At 40.4% G+C, this 26,466-nt stretch overlaps 2 protein-coding genes across 4 annotated transcripts in view; one reads left to right on the top strand and one right to left on the bottom strand.

Moving 5' to 3' along the window:
- Positions 1-26,466, bottom strand: part of CHIC1 (cysteine rich hydrophobic domain 1) — a 120,622-nt gene that overhangs the window by 53,540 nt on the left and 40,616 nt on the right. The window lies entirely within an intron of this gene.
- LOC116272145 (V-type proton ATPase subunit e 1) lies at positions 20,870-21,690 on the top strand. Its single transcript, XM_031660984.1, has one exon. It carries the CDS (start codon positions 20,917-20,919, stop codon positions 21,160-21,162), a length of 246 nt encoding a protein of 81 aa, XP_031516844.1. The 5' UTR covers positions 20,870-20,916; the 3' UTR covers positions 21,163-21,690.

The following is a 26,466-nucleotide window of genomic DNA, read 5'->3' as shown; positions in this document are numbered from 1 at the left end:
TCTCAATAGATGCAGAAAAGGTCTTTGATAAAATGCAACAGCCCTTCATGCTAAAAACTCTCAATAAACTAGATACTGATGGAATGTATCTCAAAATAATAGCTATTCATAACAAATCCACAGCCAAGATCATACTGAATGGGCTAAAGCTGGAAGCATTCCCTTTGAAAATCAGCAGAAGACAAGGATGCCCTCTCTCACCACTCCTATTCACCATAATATGTGAAGTTCAGGCCAGGGCAATCAGGCAAGACTGATTCAAATATGGTATTTGAATAAAGAAATGAAGGGTATTCAAATACGAAGAGAGGAAGTCAAATTGCCTCTGTTTGCAGATGACATGATTGTATATTTAGAAACTCCATCATCTCAGCCCCAAATCTCCTTCAGCTGATAAGCAACTTCAGCAAAGTCTTAGGATACAAATCAATGTGCAAAAATCACAAGCATTCCTATAAACCAATAATAGACAAGCAGAGAGCCAAATCATGAGTGAACTCCCATTCACAAATCCTACAAAGAAAATAAAATATCTAGGAATACAACTTACAAGGGATGTGAAGGACCTCTTCAAGGAGAATTATAAAGCGCTGCTCAAGGAAGAGAGGGGACACCAAAAAATCATGGATAGGAAGAATCAATATCGTGAAAATGGCCATACTGCCCAAAGTAATTCATAGATTCAACGATATCCCCATCAATCTATCATTGACTTTCCTCACAGAATTAGAAAAAACTACTTTAAATTTCATATGGAACTGAAAAAGAGCCCTTATAGCCAAGGCAATACTAAGCAAAAAGAACAAAGCTGGAGGCATCACTTTACCGGACTTCAAACTATACTGCAAGGCTACAGTAACCAAAACAGCATGGTACTGGTACAAAAACAGATATATAGACCAATGGAACAGAACAGAGGCCTCAGAAATAATGCCACACATCTACAACCATCTGATCTTTACAAACCTTACAAAAACAAGCAATGGGGAAAGGATTCCCTATTTAATAAATGGTGTTGGGAAAACTTGCTAGTCATATGCAGAAAACTGAAACTGGACCCTTTACTCACACCTTATGCAAAAATTAACTCAACATGGATTAAAGACTTAAAAGTAAAACCCAAAACCATAAAAACTCTAGAAGAAAACCTAGGCAATACCATTCAGGACATAGGCATGGGCAAAGACTTCATGACTAAAACACCAAAACCAATTTCAACAAAAGCCGAAATTGACAAATGGGGTCTAATTAAACTAAAGAACTTCTGCACAGCAAAAGAAACTATCACCAAAGTGAACAGGCAACCTACAGAATGGGAGAAAATTTTTTACCATCTATCCATCTAAGAAAGAGCTAATATCCAGCATCTACAAGGAACTTAAACAAATTTACAAGATAAAAACAACCCCACCAAAAAGTTGCCAAAGGATATGAACAGACACTTCTCAAAAGAAGGCATTCATGTGGCCAAAAAACACATGAAAAAAAGTTCATCATCACTGGTCATTAGAGAAATGCAAGTCAAAACCACAATGAAATACCATCTCATGCTAGTTAGAATGGTGATCATTAAAAAGTCAGGAAACAACAGATGCTGAAGAGGATGCGGAGAAATAGGAATGCTTTTGCACTGTTGGTGAGTGTGTAAATTAGTTCAACCATTGTGGAAGACAGTGTGGCGATTCCTCAGGCATCTAGAGCCAGAAATACAATTTGACCCAGCAATCCCATTACTGGGTATGTACCCAAAGAATTATAAATCATTCTACTCTAAAGATACATGCACACGTATGTTTATCACAGCACTGTTCACAACAGCAAAGACTTGGAACCCACCCCAATGCCCATCAGTGATAGACTGGATAAGGAAAATGTGACACATATACACCATGGAATACTATGCAGCCATACAAAGGATGAGCTCATGTCCTTTGTAGGGACATGGATGAAATTGGAAACCATCATTCTCAGCAAACTAACACAGGAACAGAAAGCCAAACAGTGCATGTTCTCACTCATAAGTGGGAGTTGAACAATGAGAACACATGGACACAGGGAGGGGAACATCACACTCCGGGGCCTTTTGGGAGGTGGGGGAAAACGGGAGGGATAGCATTAGGAGAAATACCTAATGTAGATTACAGGTCAACGGGTGCAGCAAACCACCATGGCACACGTATACCTATGTAACAAACCTGCACGATCTGCACATGTATCCCAGAACTTAAGTATAATAATTTTAAAGAAAAAAAGTGGGAAGGATGAAGTTAAAATGTAGAGTTTTTATTAGTTTTCTCTTTGCTTGCTTGTTTTTACATAATTGTTAACTTGTCATCAGTTTAAAATAATGTATTATGTTATTTGCAAGCCTTATGGTAACCTCAAATCAAAAATTAAATATACAACACATAACAAAAAGAAGGTAGACATTAAAGAACAGCACCAGGGAAAATCACTTTCACCAAAAGGAAGACAGGAAGGAAAGAAGGAGGGAAGAGAAGACAACAAAACACTAAAAAACAAGAAAATGAAAGGAGTAAATCATTACGATCAATAATGACACTGAATATAAGTGGATTAAACTCTCCAATGAAAAGAAATAGAGTGGCTGGGGAGAGAAAAGAAAAACGGCAGATAGGAGGCAGGACTAAATTGCGGCTCCCACTCAGAAGGACAGAGCAGTGCATGGAGATTCACACTGTGAACTCTTGCTCCAAGGACTACTGCATGAATATACAAGGAAAGCTAAGAGAATTCATAGACCCTTTGAAGGAAGAAGATTGCTCCTGCACACCCTGGGAGACAGCTCAAAACCAGTGAGTCCCCAAAGTGTGAAAGTGTGAAAGGTGGATCATCTTACCCCTGAACACACACCCACACTGGGGAACCTAAGTTCCAGATCATGGGAGAAAGATTTGACCTTATCTGGAACTGAGACGATTTTAGAGAGCCGAGCAAAATGCAGGGGTAGAAGAAGCAGCGGGAAGTGCCCTGTGGGCTCTCTTAGCCCCCAAAGAAGCCATTTCTGACTTTGTCTTGCAGAGGTCCTTAAGGAGGGCTGCCAGAGGAACTGGGAAAAGACCAGAGGAAAGAAGAAAACTTCTAGCTGAACTTGGTGTAAAAAAAAAAAAATCGATCTAATGTGAAGTTTCCTGGACAGAAATCAGGGGAGGAGGTGAGTCCAGAGTGCAAATACAGCACAGAAGCCACAGCAGGCGGGGAGGAATAAAACCTGAAAGCCCTGCTTGCTTTCACACCCAGGAGGCTGGTAGCCTGGGGCAGGTTCTCAGCCCTGCTTACCTGCTGCCTGAAAGGCAACTTGGTGCTGTTGGGGGTGGGGCATGGTGGAAGTGAGACCAGCCTTTTGGGCTGCATGGGAGCTGGATGAAGCCTGTAATGGCTCTCTTTCCTCCAATTCCCTGACAACCTGCATGACACAGCAGAGGCAACCATGATCCCCTGGGAACATAACTCCATTGGCCTGAGAACCACACCCCCAGCTGCCATGGCAGCCACAGCAGACCCCACACAAGGAGAGTCTGAGCTCAGACACGCTCAACCGTACCCTCATGTGATGGTCTTTCTCTACCCACTCTGGTAGCAAAAGACAAAGGACATATTATCTTGGGAGTTCTAGGACCCCATGCATTGCCTGATCATCCCTATACTACTACAGCTGATGTTCTCTTGAAAGTACCACCTCCTGGCAAGCCAAACAGCACAAAACTAGTACAACAAAACTACAACTAAGGACCCTTGCAGAGTCCACTTCACTCCACTGCCACCTCCATCATAGTAGGTATGGCTATCCATGGCTGAGAGACCTGAAGACAGTTCACATCACAGGACTATGTGCAGACACCTCCCAGTACCAGCCAGGAGCCTAGCAGCTCCACTGGGTGGCTAAATCCAAAAAAGAAATAATCACTGCAGTTTGGCTCTAAGGAAGCCATATACCTAGGAAAAGGGGGAGACTACTACAGCAATGAAGCACCCCAGGGGACAAAAGAATCTGAACAGCAGCCCTTAAGACACAGGATCTTCCCTCTGACATAGTCTACCCAAATGAGAAAGAACCAGAAAAACAATTCTGGTAATATGACAAAACAAGTTTCTTTAACACTCTGATATGGTTTGGCTGTGTCCCCACCCAAATCTCATTTTGAATTATAGATCCCCTAATTCCCATGTGTTGTGGGAGGTACCTGGTGGGAGATAATTGAATCATGGGGGCCATTTCCCCCATACTGTTCTCATGGTAGTGAATAAGTCTCACGAGAACTGATGGTTTTATAAGTGGAAATCCATTTTGCTTGGTTCTCATTCTCTCTTGCCACCACCATGTAGGAAGTGCCTTTGCCTTCTGCCATGATTGTGAGGCCTCCCTAGCCATGTAGAACTGTGAGTCCATTAAACCTCTTTTTCCTTATACATTATCCAGTCTCGGATATGTCTTTATTAGCAGCCTGGGAACAGACTAATACAGCAAATTGGTACTGGCAGAGTGGGGTCCTGCTGTAAAGATACCTGAAAATGTAGAATGACTTGGGAATTGGGTAACAGGCAGAGGCTGCAACAGTTTGGAAGGCTCAGAAGAAGACAGAAAAATGTGAGAAAGTTTGGAACTTTGTAACTTGTTGAATGGCTTTGACTAAAATGCTAATAATAATATGGACAATGAAATCCAGGCTGAGGTGGTCTCAAATGAAGATGAGGAACTTGTTGCGAACTGGAGGAAAGGTGACTGTTGCTATGTTTTAGCAAAGAAACTGGTGGCATTTTGCCCCATCCTAGAGATTTGTGAAACTTTCAACTTGAGGGAGATGATCTAGGGTATCAGGCAGAAAAAAAATTTCGAAGCAGCAAAACATTCAAGAGGTGACTTGGGTGCTATTAAAATTATTTACTTTTAAAAGGGAAACAGCATAAAAGTTCAGAAAATTTGCAGCCTGATGATGTGATAGAAAAGTAAAACCCATTTTCTCAGAAGAAATTCAAGCTGGCTGCAGAAATTTGCATAAGTAAAAAGGAACCAAATGTTAAACGCCAAGACAATGAGAAAAATGTCTCCAAGGCATGTCAGATTTTCCACTTCCTTTGTGGAAGCCCCTAGCATCACAGGCCCAGAGGCATAGAAAGAAAAAATGGTTTTGTGGGCCAGGCCTAGGGGCCCCCTGCTGCGTGCAGCCTAGGGACTTGGTGCTCTCCATCCCAGCCACTCTAGCCATGGCTAAAAGGGGCCAAGGTACAGCTTGAGCCATGGTTTCAGAGGGTGCAAGCCTCAAGCCTTGGCAACTTCCATGTGGTGTTGATCCTGTGCGTGCACAAGAGTCAAGAACTGAGGTTTGGGAACCTCCACCTAGGTTTCAGAGGATGTATGGAAATGCCTGGATGTTCAGGCAGAAGTTTGCTGCAGGTGTGGGGCTCTCATGGAGAACATTTGCTAGGGCAATGCAGAAGGAAAATGTGGGGTTGAATTCCCCACACAGAGTCTCACTGGGGCACTGCCTAGTGGAGCTGTGAGAAGAGGGCCACTGTCCTCCAGACCCCAGAGTGGTAGATCCACCGACAGCTCTCACCATACACCTGGAAAAGCTGCAGACATTCAACGCCAGCCTGTGAAAGCAACTGGGAGGGAGGCTGTACCATGCAAAACCACAGGGGCAGAGCTGCACAAGACCATGGGGACCCACCTCATGCATCAGTGTGACCTGGATGTGAGACATGGATTAAAAGGAGATCATTTTGGAGCTTTAAGATTTGACTGCCCTGCTGGATTTTAGACTTGCATGGGGCCTGTAGACCCCTTGTTTTGGCCAATTTCTCCCATTTGGAATGCCTGTATTTACCCAATGCCTGTACCCCAATTGTATCTAGGAAGTAACTAACTTGCTTTTGATTTTACAGGCTCATAGGCAGAAGGGACTTGCCTTGACTCAGATGAGACTTTGGACTGTGGACTTCTGAGGTAATGCTGAAATAAGTTAAGACTTTGGGGGACTGTTGGGAAGGCATGATTGGTTTTGAAATGTGAGAACATGAGATTTGGGAGGGATCAGGGGCAGATTGATACAGTTTGGCTGTGTTCCCACCCAAATCTCATGTTAAATTTTAGCTCCCATAATTCCCATGTGTTGTAGGCGGGACCTAGTGGAAAATAATTGAATTATGGGGGCAGGTCCCCGATACTGTTCTCATGGTAGTGAATAAGTCTCATGAGATCTGATGGTTTTATAAGGGAAAACCCCTTTTGTTTGGTTCTCATTCTCTCTTGCTGCCACCATGTAAGAAGTCCTTTTGCCTTTCACCATGATTGTGAGGCCTCCTCAGCCATGTGGAACTGTGAGCCATTAAACCTCTTTTTCTTCATAAATTACCCAGTCTCGGGTACATCTTTAATAGGAGTGTAAGAACAGACTAATACACCCCCACCTAAAGACAACAACAGCTCATCAGCAACAGATCCAAATGAAGAAGAAATCCCTGTGTTGCCAGAAAAAGAATTCAGAAGGGTGATTACTAAGCTAATCAAGGAGGCACCAGAAAAAGGTGAAGTACAACTTAATGAAATAAAAAAAAATCATACAAGATTTGAAGGGAAAAAATCTTCAGTGAGATAGATAGCATAAATAAAAAACAATCACAACTTCTGGAAATAAAGGACACACATAGAGAAATGCAAAATGTACTGGAAAGTATCAGTAATAGAATCTAACAAGAAGGAGAAAAAATTTCAGAGCTCAAAGACAAGATTTTTGAATTAACCCAATCCAACAAAGACAAAACTAAAGGAATTAAAAAAAAAAAAAGAACAAAGCCTCCAAAAAGTTTGGAATTATGATAATGACCAAATCTATGAATAATTGGTATTCTTGAGGAAGAAGAGAAATCTAAAAGTTTGGAAAACATATTTGAGGGAATAATCAAGGAAAACTTCCCCAGCCTTGCTAGAGATCTAGACATCCAAATACAAGAAGCTCAAAGAACACCTGAAAAATTCATCGCAAAAACATCATCGGCTAGGCACATAGTTACCAGGTTATCTAACATCAAGACACAGGAGAGAATCTTAAGAGCTGCCAAGCAAAAGCATGAGGTAACCTATAAAGAAAAGCCTATCAGATTAACAGCAGATTTCTCAGCAGAAACCCTACAAGCAAGGCCCTACCTTCAGCTTCCTTCAACAAAACAATTATCAGCCAATAATTTTGCATCCAGAGAAACTAAGTTTCATAAATGAAGGAAAGATACAGTCTTTATCAGACAAACAGATGCTAAGAGAATTCACCACTACCAAGCCAGCACTATAAGAACTACTAAAAGAAGCTCTAAATCTTGAAACAAATCCTTGAAATACACCAAAATAGAACTTCCTTAAAGCATAGAGCTCACAGGACCTATAAAACAAAAACACAATAAATTTAGAAAAAATCCACAAAGTATTCAGGCAACAAGTAGCATGATGAATAGAATAGTGCCTCACATCTCAATACTAACATTGAATGTAAATGGCCTAAAAAACTAAAAATAATACTACCACATGATCCAACAATCCTATTGCTGGATATACACCCAAAACAAAGAAAATTGGTATATTGAGAAGTTATCTGCACTACCATGTTTATTGCAGCACTATTCACAGTAGCCAAAATTTGGCAGGAACCTAAGTGTCCATCAACAGATGAATGAAGAAAATGTGGTACATATACACAATAAAGTACTATTCCATCATGAAAAAGAATAAAATCCTGTCATTTGCAACTGACAACATGATGGAACTGGAGGTCATTATGTTAAGTGAAATAAGCCAGCAAAAGAAAGACAAATTTTGCATGTTCTCATTTACTTGTGGGAGCTAAAAATTAAAACAATCAAATTCATGAAAATAGTAGAATGATGATTACCAGAGGCTGAACAGGGAAAGGTGGGAGTGGGAATGGTTGACGAGTACAAAAATTTAATTAGATAAAATGAATAATACCTACTATTTGTTAGCATGACAGGGTGACTACAGTTAACAATAATTTATTGTAAATTTTGAAATAACTGAAAGAGTATAATTAAATTGTTTATAAAATATATATTTTTAAAATTTGAAAATGGTAGGATTTGTCGTTATTTTCTTTTTTAATATACTTTTAAGTTCAGGGGTACATGTACAGTTTTGTTACACAGGTAAATGTGTGTCGTGGGGGTTTGTTGTACAGATTATTTAATCGCCCCAGTATTAAAACTAGTACCTATTATTTTTCCTGATCCTCTCCCTCCCCCCACCCTCCACCCTCTAATAGGCCTCAGTGTGTCTTGTTCCCCTGTATGTGTCCATGTGTTCTTATTATTTAGCTCCCACTTATGAGAACATGCGGTATTTGGTTTTCTGTTCTTGGGTTGGTCTGCTAAGGACAATGGCCTCCAGCCACATCCATGTCACTGCAAAGGACATAATCTTGTTCTATTTTATGGCTGCATACTATTCCATGGTGTATATGTACCATGTTTTCTTTTTTTTTTTTTTTGAGACAGAGTCTCGCTCTATCGCCCAGGCTGGAGTGCAGCGGCATGATCTCGGCTCACTGCAAGCTCCGCCTCCTGGGTTCACACCATTCTCCTGCCTCAGCCTCCTGAGTAGCCAGGACTACAGGCGCCTGCCACCACACCCGGATAATTTTTTGTATTTTTAGTAGAGACGGAGTTTCACTGTGTTAGCCAGGATGGTCTCAATCTCCTGACCTCATGATCTGCCCACCTCGGCCTCCTTAAGTGCTGGGATTACAGGCGTGAGCCATCGTGCCCAGCCTGTACCACATTTTCTTTATCCAGTCTATCACTGATGGGCATTTTAGTTGATTTCCTATATTTGCTATTGTGAATAGTGTTGCAATGAACATACCCATGCACGTGTCTTTAAAACAGAATGATTTATATTCCTTTGGGTATATACCCAGTAATGAAATTGCTGGGTCGAATGGTATTTCTGTTTTTAGGTTTTTGAGGAATCACCATACTGTTATCCAGGGAACTAATTTACACTTCCACCAACAGTGTATAAGCATTCCTTTTTCTCCACAACCTCACCAGCATCTGTTGTTTTTTACATTTTAATGATAGGCATTCTGACTGGTGTCAGATGGTATCTCATTGTGGTTTTGATTTGCATTACTCTAATGATGAGTGACGTAGAGTTTCTTTTCATATAATTGTTGGCTGCATGTAAGTCTTCTTTTGAGAAGTGTCTGTTTATGTCCTTTGCCCACTTTTTAATGTCGGTTTTGTTTTGTTTTTTTTTGGTAAATTTGTTGAAGTTCCTTAAAGATACTGGATATTAGACCTCTGTCGGATGCATAGTTTGCAAAATTTTTCCCCCATTCTCTAGGTTGTCTGTTTACTCTGTTGATAGTTTATTTTGCTGTGCAGAGGCTCTTTAGTTTAACTAGATCCCATTTGTCAAATTTTGCTTTTGTTGTAAGTGCTTTTGGTGTCTTCATCATAAAACCTTTGCCCGAGCCTAAGGCCTGAACGGTATTGCCTAGGTTGTCTTCTAGGGTTTGTACAGTTTTGGGTTTTACATTTAAGTTTGTAATCCATCTTGAGTTAATTTTTATATGGTGTAAGGAAGGGGTGCAGTATTAATCTTCTGCATATGGTTAGCCAGTTATCCCAGCACCGTTTATTAAACAGGGAATCCTTTTACCACTGCTTGTTTTTGTCTACTTTGTTGAAGATCAGATAGTTGTAGGTGTGTGGTCGTATTTCTGCATGCTCTATTCTGTTCCATTGGTCTATGTATCTGTTTTTGTACCAGTACCACACTGTTTTGGTTACTGCGGTCCTGTAGTGTAAAGTCGAGTAACATGATGCCTCCAACTTTGTTTGTTGTTGTTGTTTTTGCTTGGCTAGTCAGGGTCTTTTTTAGTTCCTGAATTTTAAAATAGTTTTTTCTAGTTCTGTGAAGAATGTCAATGGCAGTTTAATGGAAATATCATTGAATGTATAAATTGCTTTGGGCAGTAGGGCCATCTTCATAATGTTGGTTCTTCCTAACCAAGACAATGGAATGTTTTTCCATTTGTTTGTGTCATCTCTAATTTCTCTGAGCTTTGCAGTTCTCTTTGCATAGACCTTTCACCTCGCTAGTTAGCTGTATTCCAAGGTATTTTATTCTTTTTATGGCAATTGTAATTGGGAGTTTGTTTGTTATTTGGCTCTCAGCTTGACTGCTGTTGAGGTATAGGAATGTTAGTGATTTTTGCATCATTGATTTTTGTATCCTGAAACTTCACTGAAGTTGCTTATCAGCCTAAGCAGCTTTGGGGCTGAGAATATGGGATTTTTTTTTTTTTTTTTTTTTTTTTTTAGCTATAGTATCATGTCATCTAAAAACAGGGATAGTTTGTCTTCCTCTCTTCCTTTTTGGGTGCCCTTTATTTCATTCTCTTTCCTGATTGCTCTGTCCAGAATTTCCAATACTATGTTGAATAGGAGTGGTGAGAGAGGGCATCCTTGTCTTCTGCCAGTTTTCACAAGGAATGCTTCCAGGTTTCCCCCATTCAGTATGATGTTGGCTATGGGTCTGGGGTCTGTCATACATAGTTCTTACTATTTTGAAGTATGTTAATTCAACAGTTTATTGAGAGATTTTTTAAACGTGAAGGGATGTTGAATTTTGTTGAAAGTCTTTTCTGCATCTATTGAGACAATCATGTGCTTTTTATCTTTAGTTCTGTTTATGTGATGAATCCCATTTATTGATGTGATATGTTGAATCAACCTTGCATCCTGGGGATGAAGCCCACTTGATCATGGTGGATAAGCTGTTTGGTGTGCTGCTGGATTCAGTTTGCCAGTATTTTGTCGAGGATTTTTGCATCAATGTTCATCAAGGATATTAGCCTGAAATTTTCTTTTTTTGTTGTATCTCTGCCAGGTTTTGGTATCAGGATGATGCTGGCCTCATAAAATGAGTTAGGAAGAAGTCCCTCTTTTTCTATTTTTTGAATAGTTTCAGTAAGAATGTAACATAAATAATTCATAAAGGTTTGAGGTGCTTAATACTCCCATTTATCCTGATGTAATTATTACGCATTTTGTGTTTATATCAAAATATCTCATGTACCCCATAAATATATAGATATACTATGTACCCATAAAAATAAAAAAATAAATTAAAATCCCCATAATAATAGTAAGGGTGGTGGGAAGAATCTTTGGGAGGTGATGAATGGGTTTATCATCTTGATGGTGGTGATGTTCTCTACGTTACTTATTTATCCCCAAGCCCACTAAGATGTATGCATCAAACCTATATAGCGGAATGACTGAATGATTATGTCCCCCCCAAAATAATTTGTATGTTGAATATGAATGGAAAAAAGAAAGCTCTATGTGATGGTATTAGGATTTAGGGCTGTTGTAAGATAATTAGTTCATGTGATTAGTTATAAAAGAAACTCCAGATAGCCTTTTCACCATGTGAGGACACAATCAGTAGGCTCCATCTATGAAAAGGACAGTGCGCCCTGACCAGACACCACATGTGTCAATAGCCAGAATGTGAGGTGAAACAGTGAGAAATAAATGTCTATTGTTTATGAGCTATCCAGTTTATGGAATTTTTATAGCATCCTGAACAGACTAAGATATACAGCTTTTATATTTAAACCACCCCTCAATAAAGTGGTTCACATAAAAACAGGAAAATTCAACACTTTCATGATAAAAACATTGAACAGAGGGGCTTCAAGATGGCTGACTACAGGCAACTGGTACTCACTTCCCCCACAACAAAAAGCTAAAATAGCAAGTAGACAATTACACTTCCAATTGATCATCTCACAGAGAAGCCTGTAAGTCAACAGAGAAATGACAGGAAATACCTAAAGTAATGAAGGAGAGAGAAGCAAGACAGCCTAGGATAGGCTGGGAGCCTGAAATTGCTCCTAAATCTGTGGAAAGGGTAATTAAGATACCTCTAGTGTTGTACATTCCCACTGCAGACTACTGCAATTCCAGCCACAGGAGAGCCCCTAGATGCTTATGGGTCCTAACACTAACAAAGGCCTGCCTGGAGATCATGTGAAGGCATTGCTCCATAGATGGTAGTCACACTGGGTCCCATGCCCCTACAAGTCCTAAGCAGCTACAGTAAGGTGCCACACTGAGAGCCCAGCCTCCACTGTACTGCTTCCTGCCTGAGGAGAGCGGGGCAATTACCCTGGAATCTCCACATTCCTAGAACTCCATTGATTTTCCCTACTGCAGCATCTCTGTGACTGGCTGTCCCAACCAGGGCTGACCCTGAATCATTGGTAACAACCCCACTGCCCTCAGCAGCAAACCCACCACAAAGCTGCCTCTACTGTGAGCTGCCACCACCAGGGCCAAAGCACAAGTAAAACAAATGCCCCCTAGCCACCTGCATATAGCCACTGACACTGAAAGCAACCCCACCTGCCACAGGAACAACGCTGTAGTACAATCACTGTTGCCCCCACCCAAACATTCCACCAGAAGCCTGGAGATCACCCTGCCCCTGTTTACCAAACCAAGCACTTGCACACACTACCAGAGGGCCTGAGGACACATCCATCTGGACCAGCTCCAACACCCCAACCCCCGCAAGTGCCCAAACACATTATCCAGCAGCCTAGAGACTGCCAAGCCCAGAACACTATCATTGATACCTGAGAACTCCTCCTAGGAGGCTACGGTCAGGCCCACTCAACCACTACTACCACAGCTGGCATCCAATCACAAGCACCATTTGAAGGCCTGGGGACTTGCCTGCCCAGCCCAGAGCAGGCACTGCCAACATCAGTGTGGACATTTTGGTAGCCAGAGGGTTATCCTGCCACTCCTACTGCCATTGTCTTTGCCATGTCCACCACCCTCCAAGATCCTGTCCACCCAACCGGCCCACCACTGCAACTACCCGCACTGAAGCACCCTGCCTGGAAACCAAGAATTGGTTTGACAGGACCTGCTAACACTTGTGCCAGTATACTCTGTTCGGGGACCTACTGCTGTCACCACTGGGGCAAAAAAAGACTTACATAGTGTTGTCGTCCCCAGCAAAACGTCACCACAAGCTCCACTAACAACCACACACTAAGCCACCAAAGGAATCAAAGACACCACTGATGCTTTTACAACTGAAAATACCATGAAGACTAGACTACTGTATATATCAAGAATCAAAGCCAAAGTGCTCTACCCAACCAAAACCATAAAAACATTTAAAAAAAAAAAAGTCTGCCCCTAAAAAGCAAATTTGAAAATTTGGAAGAAGCAACTGTTACATTAGATACATACATACATAAGGACACACACACAAAAAAACATCAAAAAGCAAGGAAGTTTGACACCTCCAAGGGAACACAATAATTCTCCAGGAACAGGTTCCAATCAGAAAGAAATTTATAAAAACTTGGAAAAAGAATTCAAAACAGTGATATTAAAAAAAAGTACAGTGAGATACACAGAATAGAATAAAACAATACAAAGAATCAGAAAAACAACTGGGGATCTGAATAAGAAATTTACTGAAGAGATAGATACCATAAAAAAGATTTAAACAGAAGTTCTAGAAATAAAGAATTTATTAAATAAAATAGAAAATATAGTCAAAATCTTTAACAGACAAGTTCAAGCAGAAGAAATAATTTCAGAACATAAAGACAGGTCTTTTGAAAAAACCCAGATAAAAATAAGAAAAAAAGAGTAAGAAAAAAATGAACAAAGCCTACATGACATGGGACAGAATAAAATTACTAAATGTTTGAAGTTTTGGTGTCTAAGAAGGTGAAGAGAAAATGAAAGGGATAGGAAATCTACTTAATTAATAGTTGAAAACTTCCAAAGTTTTCTAGCAAGAGATTTAGATATCCTGATACAGGAAGATCAGAGATCTCCAAATAGATACCATTCGAAGAAGTCTCCTCCAAAATACATTATCGCCAAACTGTCAGAAGTCAAAGACAAAGAGAGAATTCTAGAAACAGCAAGAGAAAAGTATCTTGTCACTTATAAAGGAACCTTACAGACTAACTAGATTTCTCAGCAGAAACCTTAGAGGCCAGAAGAGAATGGAATAATATATTCAAACTGCTGAACTAAAAAAAAAAAATAATGCCAGCCAAGGATACTATACCCAGAAAAGTTATCCTTCAAACATGAAGGAGAAATAAAAGTCTTTTCCGGATAAGCAAAAGCTGAGGTAATTCATCACTACCAGACCCATCCAACAAAAATTGCTTAAGGGAATCCTACACCTGGAAGCAAAAGCACACTACCTGCCCTCATGAAAACACATGACAGTATAATATCTACTGGTAAAGCAAATACAAATAAGAAAGAAAAGACTCAAATACTAACACTATAGAAAACCAACAAAGCACAACAGATGGATGGATGAAAGAAGGAAGGAAGGAAGGAAAGAAAGAAGGAAAGAAGGAAGGGAGGGAGGGAGGGAAGGTATACAAAACAACCAGAAATCAAATGATAAAATGAGGGGAATAAGCTCTCACCTACCAATAGTAACACTGAACAAATAAAACTTTCCATTTAAAAGAAACAGACTGGCTGAATGAATAAAAAATTATGAATCAACTGTCCTAGTCAATTTGTGTTGCTATAAAAAATACTGGAAACTGGGTAATTTATAAAGAAAATAGGCTTATTTGGCTCAAAGTTCTGCAGGCTCTACAAAATGCTGGTTCTAGCATCTGCTCCTGGTGAGTGCTTCAGGTTGCTTCCACTCGTGGTGGAAAGGGAAGACGAGCCAGAATGTGCACAAATTATATGATAAGAGAGGAAGCAAGAAAGAGTGGAAAGGAAGGTACCAGGATCTTTGCAATAACCAGCAAAACCAACAGAATGAAAACTCACTCATTACCATGAAGATGTCACCAAGCCATTCAGGGGGGATCCCTCCCCATAACCCAGACAACTCCCATTAGGCCCCATCTTTAACACTGGGGATCAAATTTCAACGTGAGATCTGGAGGAAACAAAGAAACCAAATTATAGAACCAACTATATGCTGACTACAAGAAACTCATCTAACCTGTAAAGACACATGTGGACTGAAAGAATAGGTATGGATAAAGATACTCCATGCAAACAAAAACCAAATCAAGTAGGAGTAGCTATACATACATCAGATAAAACAAACTTTAAGTAAAAAACAGTAAAATGAGACAAAAAGGTCACTATGTAATGATAAAGTGATTGGTTTAGCATAAGGATATAAAAATTCTAAACATACATGCACCTAACAAACCTGAGCACCCAGATACATAAAATAAGTATTACTAGTTATAAAGGAAGAAATAAACTCCAATACAATAACAATTGGGGACCTCAGCACCCCACTCTCAGCATTAGATAGATCATTTATCTACACAGAAAAGTAACAAAGAAACATAATACTTAAGCTACATATTAGGCCAAATGGATCTAACAAACATTTACAGAAAATTTCATCCAACAGCTACAGAATACACATTCTTCTAATCAGCACATGGAACATTCTCTAGGATAAATCATATTTTGGCACATAAAGCAAGTATCAACAAATTAAAAAAACTCAAAATTCTATTAATGATCTTTTCAGGTCACAATGGAACAAAACTAGAAATCAATAACAAGAGGAATGTAAGAAACTGTACAAATGCATGGAAATTAAACCACGTGTTCCTGAATGACCATGGGGTTAACAAGAAATTAGGGATGAAATAAAAATATTGCTTGAAACAAATGAAAACTGAAACACACCAAAACCTATGGGATACAACAAAAGCAATGCTAAATGGAAAGTTTATAGCATTAAATGCCTACAACAACAACAAAAATAGAAAGCTCACAAAATAACAACCTAACACTGCATCTCAAGGAACTAGAAAACAAAAAACAAACCAAACACAAAATTAATAGACCAAAAAATAAAAAATAAAAATAAAGATCAGAGCAGAACTAAATGTAACAGCGATTCAACAATACAAGAGATCTATTAAACAAAAAGTTGGTTTTCTGAAAAGAGAAACAAAATCAATAAACTGCTAGTCAGACTAACCAAGAAAAAAAGAGAAAAAGAAAAACCAAATAAAATCAGAAATGAAAACAGAGACATTACAATGGATACCAAAGAAATACAAATCATCCGACACTATTATGAACAACCAAACACTAAAAAACTAGAAAACCTAGAGCAAATGGATATTCCAGGACACTATAACCCACCAGCATCAAATCAACAAGAAACAGAAAACCGGAACAGACCAATATCATATAATGAGATTGAAGAAGTAATTTTAAAAAGTGTCCCAACAAAGAAAACTCCAGGAATGGATTGTTTCACATAGATTGGTAGAATTTGGTGAATTCTACCAAACTATCAAATAAAAGCTAACACCAATTCACCACAAACTATTCAAAAATTTGAAGAGGAGGGAATTCTTCCTAACCCATTATAATAGGCCAGCATTACACTGACATCAAAACCAGACAAGGACATAATATAAAAACAAATTGGGAAGGGACCAAGATGGCCAAACAGGAACAGCTCCGGTCTGTAGCTCCTACCGAGACCAACACAGAAGGTGAGTGATTTCTGCATTTCCAACTGAGGTACCCAGTTCATCTTGTTGGGACTGGTTAGGCAGTGGGTGCAACCCACGGAGAGTGACCAGAAGCAGGGTGGGACATCACTTCACCCAGAAAATGCATGGAGCCACCTCCCTCTCCCAGCCAAGGGAAGTGGTGAGGGACTGTGCTACCCATGCCGAGTACTCTGCTTTTCCCATGGATAAAGATACTCCAAGCAAACAAAAACTGCTATTAAAAAATGAAATCATGCATTTACAGCAACATGGATGGAAATGGAGGTCATTTTGTTACATAAAATAAGCTAGGCATGGAATAACAAACAGCGCAGGTTCTCACTCATGTGGGAGCTAAAAACATTGATCTCATAGAGGTAGAGAGTAGAATGATACTTTCAGAGGCTTGGAAGAGTGTGTGATTGGGGGAAATAAAGAGATGTTGTTTAATAGGTACAAACATGCAGTTAAAAGGAGTAAGTTTGATTGTTTGATAGCACGGGGTATGAATGTTTACCCAAGTACAACATATTGTATATTTCAAAATAGCTAGAAGAGAGAACTTGAAATGTCCAACACATAGAAATAATAAATATTCAAGGTGATGGACAGCCCAAATACCTTGACTCATTCCACAGTCTATGTATGTTACAAAATATTATATGTATTCCATAAATATGTAGAAATATTAACTATCAATTAGAAAAAACAAGGCTGAGACAGGAGGATGGCCTGAGGCCAAGAGTTCAAGACCAACCTGGGCAACACAAAGAGACCCCATCTCTAAAAATATTTTAAAAGAAAACATTAGCCAGGTGTGATGGTGTGTGACTGAAGATGCCGCTACCTGGGAGGCTGAGGTGAGAGGACTGCTTGAGCCCAGGAGTGTGAGGCTGAAGTGAGCTATGATTGCACCTTTGCACTCTAGTATAGGCAAGAGAGCAAGAACTGGTCTAAAACAAAATAAAACAAAACAAAGACACCAAACAAATTAGGAATGGAAAGAAACTTACTCAACATGATAAAGGCCATACATGAAAAATACACAGCTAATCTAATATCATAATAAATGGTAAAAGACTAAAAGGTTTTTGTTTCAGAGGGGAAGATGGTAACGATACACACTTTTGCCGCTTCTATTCAATTTAGCACTGGAAATTCTCACCAGGACAATTAGGCAAGAAAAATAAATAAAAAGCATCTAAACTTTTTTTTTTTTTTTGAGAGAGATGGAGTCTCACTCTGTCACTCAGGTTGGAATAGAGTGGTGCAATCTCAGCTGACAGGAACCTCCACCTCCTGGGTTCTAGTGATTCTCCTGCCTCAGTTTCCCAAGTAGCTGGAACTACAGGAGTGTGCCACCACATCCGGCTACCTTTTGTATTTTATAGTAGAGATGGGGTTTCAGTATAAGTTGGCCAGGTTGGTCTCGAACTCTTGAACTCAGGTGATCCACCCATCTCTGCCTCCCAAAGTGCTGGGAATACAGGCATGACCCACTGCACCCAGCCAAAAACGCATCTAAATTTTAAAGGAAAAAGTAAAAATATCTCTGTTCACAGATGACATAAACTTATAGGTAGAAATCCCTAAAGAATCCATAAAAAGTTATTAAATCTCACAGAAATGAGCAGTGTCACAGGATACAAACTGAATATACAAAAATCAGTTTGTTTCTGTACAATAATAAACATGCTGATGAAAATGAAAAAAATTCAATTTATGATAGCATCAAAATGAATAAAATAGGATTAAATCTAACTAAGGAGGTAAAACACTGATACACAGAAAACCACAAAATATTGCCAGAAGAAATTTCAGAAGACTTAATTAAGACAGTCTGCTCTTATGGATTGGAAGACTTCCTATTGTTAAGATGACAATACTACCCCCCAAAAATGTACAGATTGAATGCAATCCCTATCAGAATCTCAGTAACTTTTTCATAGAAATAAAAAATATCCTAAAATTCACAGGAAATCTCAAGACACTGCTATTAGCCAAACAATCTTAAAAACGAGAAAAAAATGTTGGAAAACTCACATCTTCTGATTTAATAATTTACTACAAAGCTCAAGTGATGATCCGCGCCAAGATGGCCAAATAGGAACAGCTCCAGCCTCCAGCTCCCAGCGTGAGTGACACAGAAGACAGGTGATTTCTCCATTTCCAACTGAGGTACCGGGTTCATCTCACTGGGGCATGTTGGACAGTGGGGGCAGGACAGTGGGTGCAGCCCAACGAGCAAGAGCTGAAGCAGGGTGAGGCATCACCTCACCTGGGAAGCGCAAGGGGTAAGGGAATTCCCTTTCATAGTCAAGGGAAACCGTGACACACAACACCTGGAAAATCGGGTCACTCCCACCCTAATACTGCACTTTACCAAGGGTCTTAGCAAACGGCACACCAGGAGATTATATCCCGTGCCTGGCTCAGAGGGTCCACGCCCGCGGAGCCTCCCTCATTGCTAGCACAGCAGTCTGAGATCTAATTGCAACGCGGCAGCGAGGCTGGGGGAGGGGCGCCCGCCACTGCTGAGGCTTAAGTAGGTAAACAAAGCAGCCTGGAAGCTCGAACTGTGTGAGGCCCTCCGAAGCTCAAGGAGGCCTGTCTGCCTCGGTAGACTCCACCTCTGGGGACAGGGCTTAGTCAAACAAAAGGCAGCAGAAACCTCTGCAGATGTAAATGTCCCTGTCTGACAGCTTTGAAGAGAGTAGAGGTTTTCCCAGCACGGAGTTTTGAGATCTGAAAACCGACAGACTGTCTGTTCACAGGGGTCCCTGACCCCTGAGTAGCCTAACTGGAAGATATCCCCCACTAGGAGCAGACTGACACCTCACACCTCACAGGGCCAGGTACACCTCTGAGACAAAGCTTCCAGAGGAACGATCAGACAGCAACATCTGCTGTTCAGCAATATTCACTCTTCTGCAGCCTCTGCTGCTGATACCCAGGCAAAAAGGGCCTGGAGTGGACCTCGAGCAAAGTCCAACAGACCTGCAGATGAGGATCCTGACTGTTAGAAGGAAAAATAACAAAGAGAAAGGACATCCACACCAAAACCCCATCTGTACATCACCATCATCAAAGACCAAAGGTAGATAAAACCACAAAGATGGGGAAAAAGCAGGGCAGAAAAGCTGGAAATTCAAAAAATAAGAGCGCATCTCCCCCAGCAAAGGAGCGCAGCTCCTCGCCAGCAACGGAACAAAGCAGGACGGAGAATGACTTTGCCGAGTTGAGAGAAGAAGACTTCTGACAATTAAACTTCTCTGAGCTAAAGGAGGAATTACGAACCCACGCAAAGAAACTAAAAACCTTGAAAAAAGATTTGACGAATGGCTAACCAGAATAACCAATGCAGAGAAGTCCATAAACGAACTGACAGAGATGAAAACCATGACATGAGAACTAAGTGACAAATGCACAAGCTTCAGTAACTGACTCAATCAACTGGAAGAAAGGGTATCAGTGACTGAAGATCAAATGAATGAAATGAAGTGAGAAGAGAAGTTTAGAGAAAAAAGAGTAAAAAGAAATGAACAAAGCCTCCAAGAAAGATGGGACTATGTGAAAAGACCAAATCTACATCTGATTGATGTACCTGAAAGTGACAAGGAGAATGGAACCAAGTTGGAAAACACTCTGCAGGATATTATCCAGGAGAATTTTCCCAATCTAGCAAGACAGGCCAACATGCAAATTCAGGAAATACAGAGAATGCCACAAAGATACTCCTCGAGAAGAGCAACTCCAAGACACATAATTGTCAGATTCACCAAAGTTGAAATCAAGGAAAAAATGTTAAGGGCAGCCAGAGAGAAAGGTTGGGTTACCCAAAAAGGGAAGCCCATCAGACTAACAGCGGATCTCTTGGCAGAAACTCTACAAGCAAGAAGACAGTTGGGGCCAATATTTAACATTCTTAAAAAAAAGAATTTTCAATCCAGAATTTCATATCCAGCCAAACTAAGTTTCATAAGTGAAGGAGAAATAAAATCCTTTACAGACAAGCAAATGCTGAGAGATTTTGACACCACAAAGCCTGCCCTACAAGAGCTCCTGAAGGAAGCACTAAACATGCAAAGGAACAACCAGTACCAGCCACCGCAAAAACATGCCAAAATGTAAAGACCATTGATGCTAGGAAGAAACTGCATCAACTAACAAGCAAAAATAACCAGCTAACATCATAATGACAGGATCAAGTTCACACATAACAATATTAACCTTAAATGTAAATGGGCTAAATGGTCCAATTAAAAGACACAGACTGGCAAATTGGATAAAGAGTCGAGGGGCTGGCGCTCAGGCGGTGACCATGGCGTATCAAGGCCTCACGGTGCCTCTCATTGTGATGAGCGTGTTCTGGGGCTTCGTCGGCTTCTTGGTGCCTTGGTTCATCCCTAAGGGTCCTAACCGGGGAGTTATTATTACCATGTTGGTGACCTGTTCGGTTTGCTGCTATCTCTTTTGGCTGATTGCAATTCTGGCCCAACTCAACCCTCTCTTTGGACCACAATTGAAAAATGAAACCATCTGGTATCTGAAGTATCATTGGCCTTGAGGAAGAAGACATGCTCTACAGTGCTCAGTCTTTGAGGTCGCGAGAAGAGAATGCCTTCTAGATGCAAAATCACCTCCAAACCTGCTACCTTTCTTGACTTGCCTGTTTTGGCCATCAGCTGCCTTAAACGTTAACAGCACATTTGAATGCCTTATTCTACAATGCAGCGTGTTTTACTTCGCCTTTTTTACACTTTGGTGAATTACGTGCCTACGTAACCTGAACTGTGCCGACTCCACAAGACGATTATGTACTCTTCTAAGATAGAAGATGCTGTTCTTCTGAGAGATACATTACTCTCTCCTTGGAATCTGGGGATTTGAAGATGGCTCCTGCCTTCTCACATGGGAATCAGTGAAGTGTTGAGAAACTGCTGCAAGACAAACAAGACTCCAGTGGGGTGGTCAGTAGGAGAGCACGTTCAGAAGGAAGAGCCATCTCAACAGAATCTCACCAAACATACTTTCAGGATGAATTTCTTATTTCTGCCATCTTTTGGAATAAATATTTTTCTCCTTTCTATGGAAAAAAAAAAAAAAAAAAAAAAAAAAAGAAAAAAAGAGTCAAGACCCATCAGTTTGCTGTATTCAGGAGACCCATCTCACAAGCAGAGCCACACATAGGCTTAAAATAAAGGGATGGAGGAAGATCTACCAAGCAAATGGAAAACAAAAAAAAGGATATACATTCTTCTTAGCACCACATGCACTTATTCCAAAACTGACCACATAGTTGGAAGTAAAGCACTCCTCAGCAAATGTACAAGAACAGAAATTATAACAAACCGTCCCTTAGACCACAGTGAAATCAAACTAGAACTCAGGATTAAGAAACTCAAAACCGCTCAACTACATGAAAACTGAACAACCTGCTGCTGAATGACTACTGGGTAAATAACGAAATGAAGGCAGAAATAAAGACGTGCTTTGAAACCAATGAGAACAAAGATATACATACCAGAATCTATGGGACACATTTAAAGCAGTGTGTAGAGGGAAATTTACAGCACTAAATGCCCACAAGAGAAAGCAGGAAAGATCTAAAATTGACTCTCTAACATCACAATTAAAAGAACTGGAGAAGCAAGGGCAAACACATTCAAAAGCTAGCAGAAGGCAAGAAATAACTAAGATCAGAGCAGAACTGAAGGAGACAGAGACACAGAAAACCCTTCAAAAAATCAATGAATCCAGGAACTGGTTTTTTGAAAAGATCAACAAAATTGACAGACCACTAGCAAGACTAATAAAGAAAAAAAGATAGAAGAATCAAATAGATACAATAAAAAATGATACAGGGGATATCACCACCCACCACACAGAAATACAAACTACCATCAGAGAATACTATAAACATCTCTATGCAAATAAACCAGAAAATCTAGAAGAAATGGATAAACTTCTGGACACATACACTCTCCCAAGACTAAACCAGGAAGAGGTTGAATCCCTGAATAGACCAATAACAGGCTCTGAAATTGAGGCAATAAGTAATAGCCTACCAACCAAAAAAAAGTCCAGGACCAGATGGATTCACAGCCGAATTCTACCAGAGGTACAAGGACAAGCTGGTACCATTCCTCCTGAAATTATTCCAATCAACAGAAAAAGAGGGAATCCTCCCTAACTCATTTTATGAGGCCAACATCATCCTGATACCAAAGCCTGGCAGAGACACAACAACAAAAAAAGAGAATTTTAGACCAATATCCCTGATGAACATTGATGCAAAAATCCTCAATAAAATACTGGCAAACCAAATCCAGCAGCACATCAAAAAGCTTATCCACCATGATCAAGTGGACTTCATCCTTGGGATGCAAGGCTGGTTCAACATATGCAAATCAATAAACGTAATCCATCATATAAACAGAACCAAAGACAAAAACCACATGCTTATCTCAATAGATGCAGAAAAGGCCTTTGACAAAATTCAACAGCCCTTCATGCTAAAAACTCTCAATAAATTCGGTATTGATGGAACTTATCTCAAAATAATAAGAGCTATTTATGATAAACCCACAGCCAATATCATACTGAATGGGCAAAAACTGGAAGCATTCCCCTTGAAAACTGGTACAAGACAGGGATGCCCTCTCTCACCACTCCTATTCAACATAGTGTTGGAAGTTCTGGCCAGTGCAATCAGCCATGAGAAAGAAATAAAGGGCATTCAATTAGGAAAACAGGAAGTCAAATTGTCCCTGTTTGCAGATGACATGCTTGTGTATTTAGAAAACCCCATCATCTAGCCCAAAATCTCCTTACGCTGATAAACAACTTCAGCAAAGTCTCAGGATACAAAATCAATGTGCAAAAGTCACTAGCATTCTTATACACCAATAACAAACAGAGAGCCAAATCATGAGTGAACTCCCATTCACAATAGCTTCAAAGAATAAAATATCTAGGAATCCAACTAAAAGGGATGTGAAGGACCTCTTCAAGGAGAACTACAAACCACTGCTCAGTGAAATAAAAGAGGACACAAACAAATGCAAGAATATTTCATGCTCATGGATAGGAAGAATCAATATCATGAAAATGGCCATACTGCCCATAGATAGAATTTATCTATTCAATGCCATCCCCATCAAGCTACCAATGACTTTCTTTACAGAATTGGAAAAAACGAATTTAAAGTTCACATGGAACAAAAAAAGAGCCCACAAGGCCAAGACAGTCCTAAGTCAAAAGAACAAAGCTGGAGGAATCATGCTACCTGACTTCAAACTATACTACAAGGCTATGGTAACCAAAACAGCATGGTACTGGTACCAAAACAGAGATATGGACCCATGGAACAGAACAGAGCCCTCAGAAATAATACCACACATTTACAACCATCTGATCTTTGACAAACCTGACAAAAACAAGAAATGGGGAAAGTATTCCCTATTTAATAAATGGTGCTGGGAAAATTGGCTAGCCCTAAGCAGAAAGCTGAAACTGGATCCCTTCCTTACTCCTTATACGAAAATTAGTTCAAGATGGATTAGAGACTTAAATGTTAGACCTAAAACCATAAAAACCCTAGAAGAAAACCTAGAAAATACCATTCAGGACATAGGCATGGGCAAGGACTTCATGTCTAAAACACCAAAAGCAACGGCAACAAAAGCCAAATTTGACAAATGGGTTCTAATTAAACTAAAGAACTTCTGCACAGCAAAAGAAACTACCATCAGAGTGAACAGGCAACCTACAGAATGGGAGAACATTTTTGCAATCTACTCATCTGACAAAGGGCTAATATCCAGAACCTACAAAGAGCTCAAACAAATTTACAAGAAAAAAACCAATGACCCCATCAAACAGTGGGCAAAGGATATGAATAGACACTTCTCAAAAGATGACATTTATGCAGCCAACTGACACATGAAAAAATGCTCATCATCACTCATCATCAGATAAATGCAAATCAAAACCACAATGAGATACCATCTCACACCAGCTAGAATGGTGATCATTAAAAAGTCAGGAAACAATAGGTGCCGGAGAGGATGTGGAGAAATAGGAACACTTTTACACTGTTGGTGGGACTGTAAACTAGTTCAACCATTGTGCAAGACGGTGCGGCGATTCCTCAAGGATCTAGAAATAGAAATACCATTTGACCCAGCCATCCCTTTACTGGGTATCTACCCAAAGGATTATAAATCATGCTGCTATAAAGACACATGCACACGTATGTTTATTGCAGCACTATTCACAAAAGCAAAGACTTGGAACTAACCCAAATGTCCATCAATGACAGACAGGATTAAGAAAATGTGGCACATATACACCATGAAATACTATGCTGCCATAAAAAGGGATGAGTTCATGTCCTTTGTAGGGACATGGATGCAGCTGGAAACCATCATTCTCAGCAAACTATTGCAAGAACAGAAAACCAAACACCACATGTTCTCACTCATAAGTGGGAATTGAAATATGAAAACACTTGGACACAGGAAGGGGAACATCACACACCGGGGCCTGTTGTGGGGTGGAGGGTGGGCGGAGGGATAGCATTAGGAGTTATACCTAAGGTAAATGACGAGTTAATGGGTGTAGCACACCAACATGGCACATACATATATGTAACAAACCTGCACACTGTGCACATGTACCCTAGAACTTAAAGTATTATAATAATAATAATAATAATAATAATAATAATAAAAAGCTCAAGTGATCAAAAAAGTGTAGTACTGGCGCAAAGAGAGACATATAAACCAATGAAATAGAACACTGAGCCTAGAAGTAAAGTCTCAAATACATGGGCAACTATATTCAACAAGAGTATCAAACATTCGAAGGAGAAAGTATGTCTTCTCAACAAATGCTACAGGGAAACCTGGATATCCTCATGCAAAAGAGTGAAGTAGGAAGCTGACCTCACATAGATAAAAATTAACTCAAAGTGTATCAATGCACTAAATGTAAGAGCTACAACTATAAAACAGAAGAAAAGAAGAAATTGTCTCGACACTGGATTTTGCTATGATTTCTTAGATATGATGTCTAAAGGGGTGGCTGGCAAGATGGCTGAACAGAAACAGCTCTGGTCTGCAGCTCCCAGAGAGATCAATGAAGGAGGCAGGTGATTGCTGCATTTCCAACTAAAGTACCCAGCCCATCTCACCGGACTAGTTAGACAGTGGGTACAGCCCACAGAGGGCGAGCAGAAGCAGGGTGGGGTGTTGCCTCACCTGGGAACCACAAGGGGTCAGGGAACTCCCTCCCCAAGTCAAGGGAAGCCATGAGGGACTGTGCCGTGAGTGAGGAACAATGCATTCCGGCCCAGTTACTACACTTTTCCCACAGACTTTGCTACCCACAGACCAGAGGATTCCCTTGGGTGCTGACACCACCATGGCCCTGGGTTTCAAGCCAAAAACTAGGCATCCATTTGGACAGATATCTAGCTAGCTGCAGAAGTGTTTTTTTCATACCCCAGTGGCTCCTGGAATGCCAGCGAGACAGAACTGTTCACTCCCCTGGAAAGGGGGCTGAAGCCAGGGAGCCAAGTGGTCTAGCTCAGCAGATCCCACTCCCATGGAGCCCAGGAAGCTAAGGTCCACTGGCTTGAAATTCTCACTGCCAGCACAGCAGTCTGAAGTCAACCTGGGATGTCCGAGCTTGGTGGGGGAAGGGGAGTCCACCATTACTGAGGCTTGAGTAGGCAGTTTTACCCTCAAAGTGTAAACAAAGCTGCCAGGAAATCTGAACTGGGCAAAGCCCACCACAGATTGGCAAAGCCACTGTAGCCAGATGACATCTCTAGATGCCTCCTCTCTGGGCAGGCCATCTCTGAAAG

Source organism: Papio anubis, chromosome X (genome assembly GCF_008728515.1).
Source record: "Papio anubis isolate 15944 chromosome X, Panubis1.0, whole genome shotgun sequence".
NCBI lineage: Eukaryota > Metazoa > Chordata > Mammalia > Primates > Cercopithecidae > Papio > Papio anubis.
The sequence above is the reverse complement of the archived record's forward strand: the minus strand, read 5'-3'. Positions and strand labels throughout refer to the sequence as shown.

What these genes read in the sequence shown, in the direction of transcription:
- LOC116272145 (XM_031660984.1), top strand. Translation starts at nt 20,917, where the DNA reads ATGGCGTATCAAGGCCTCACGGTGCCTCTCATTGTGATGAGCGTGTTC.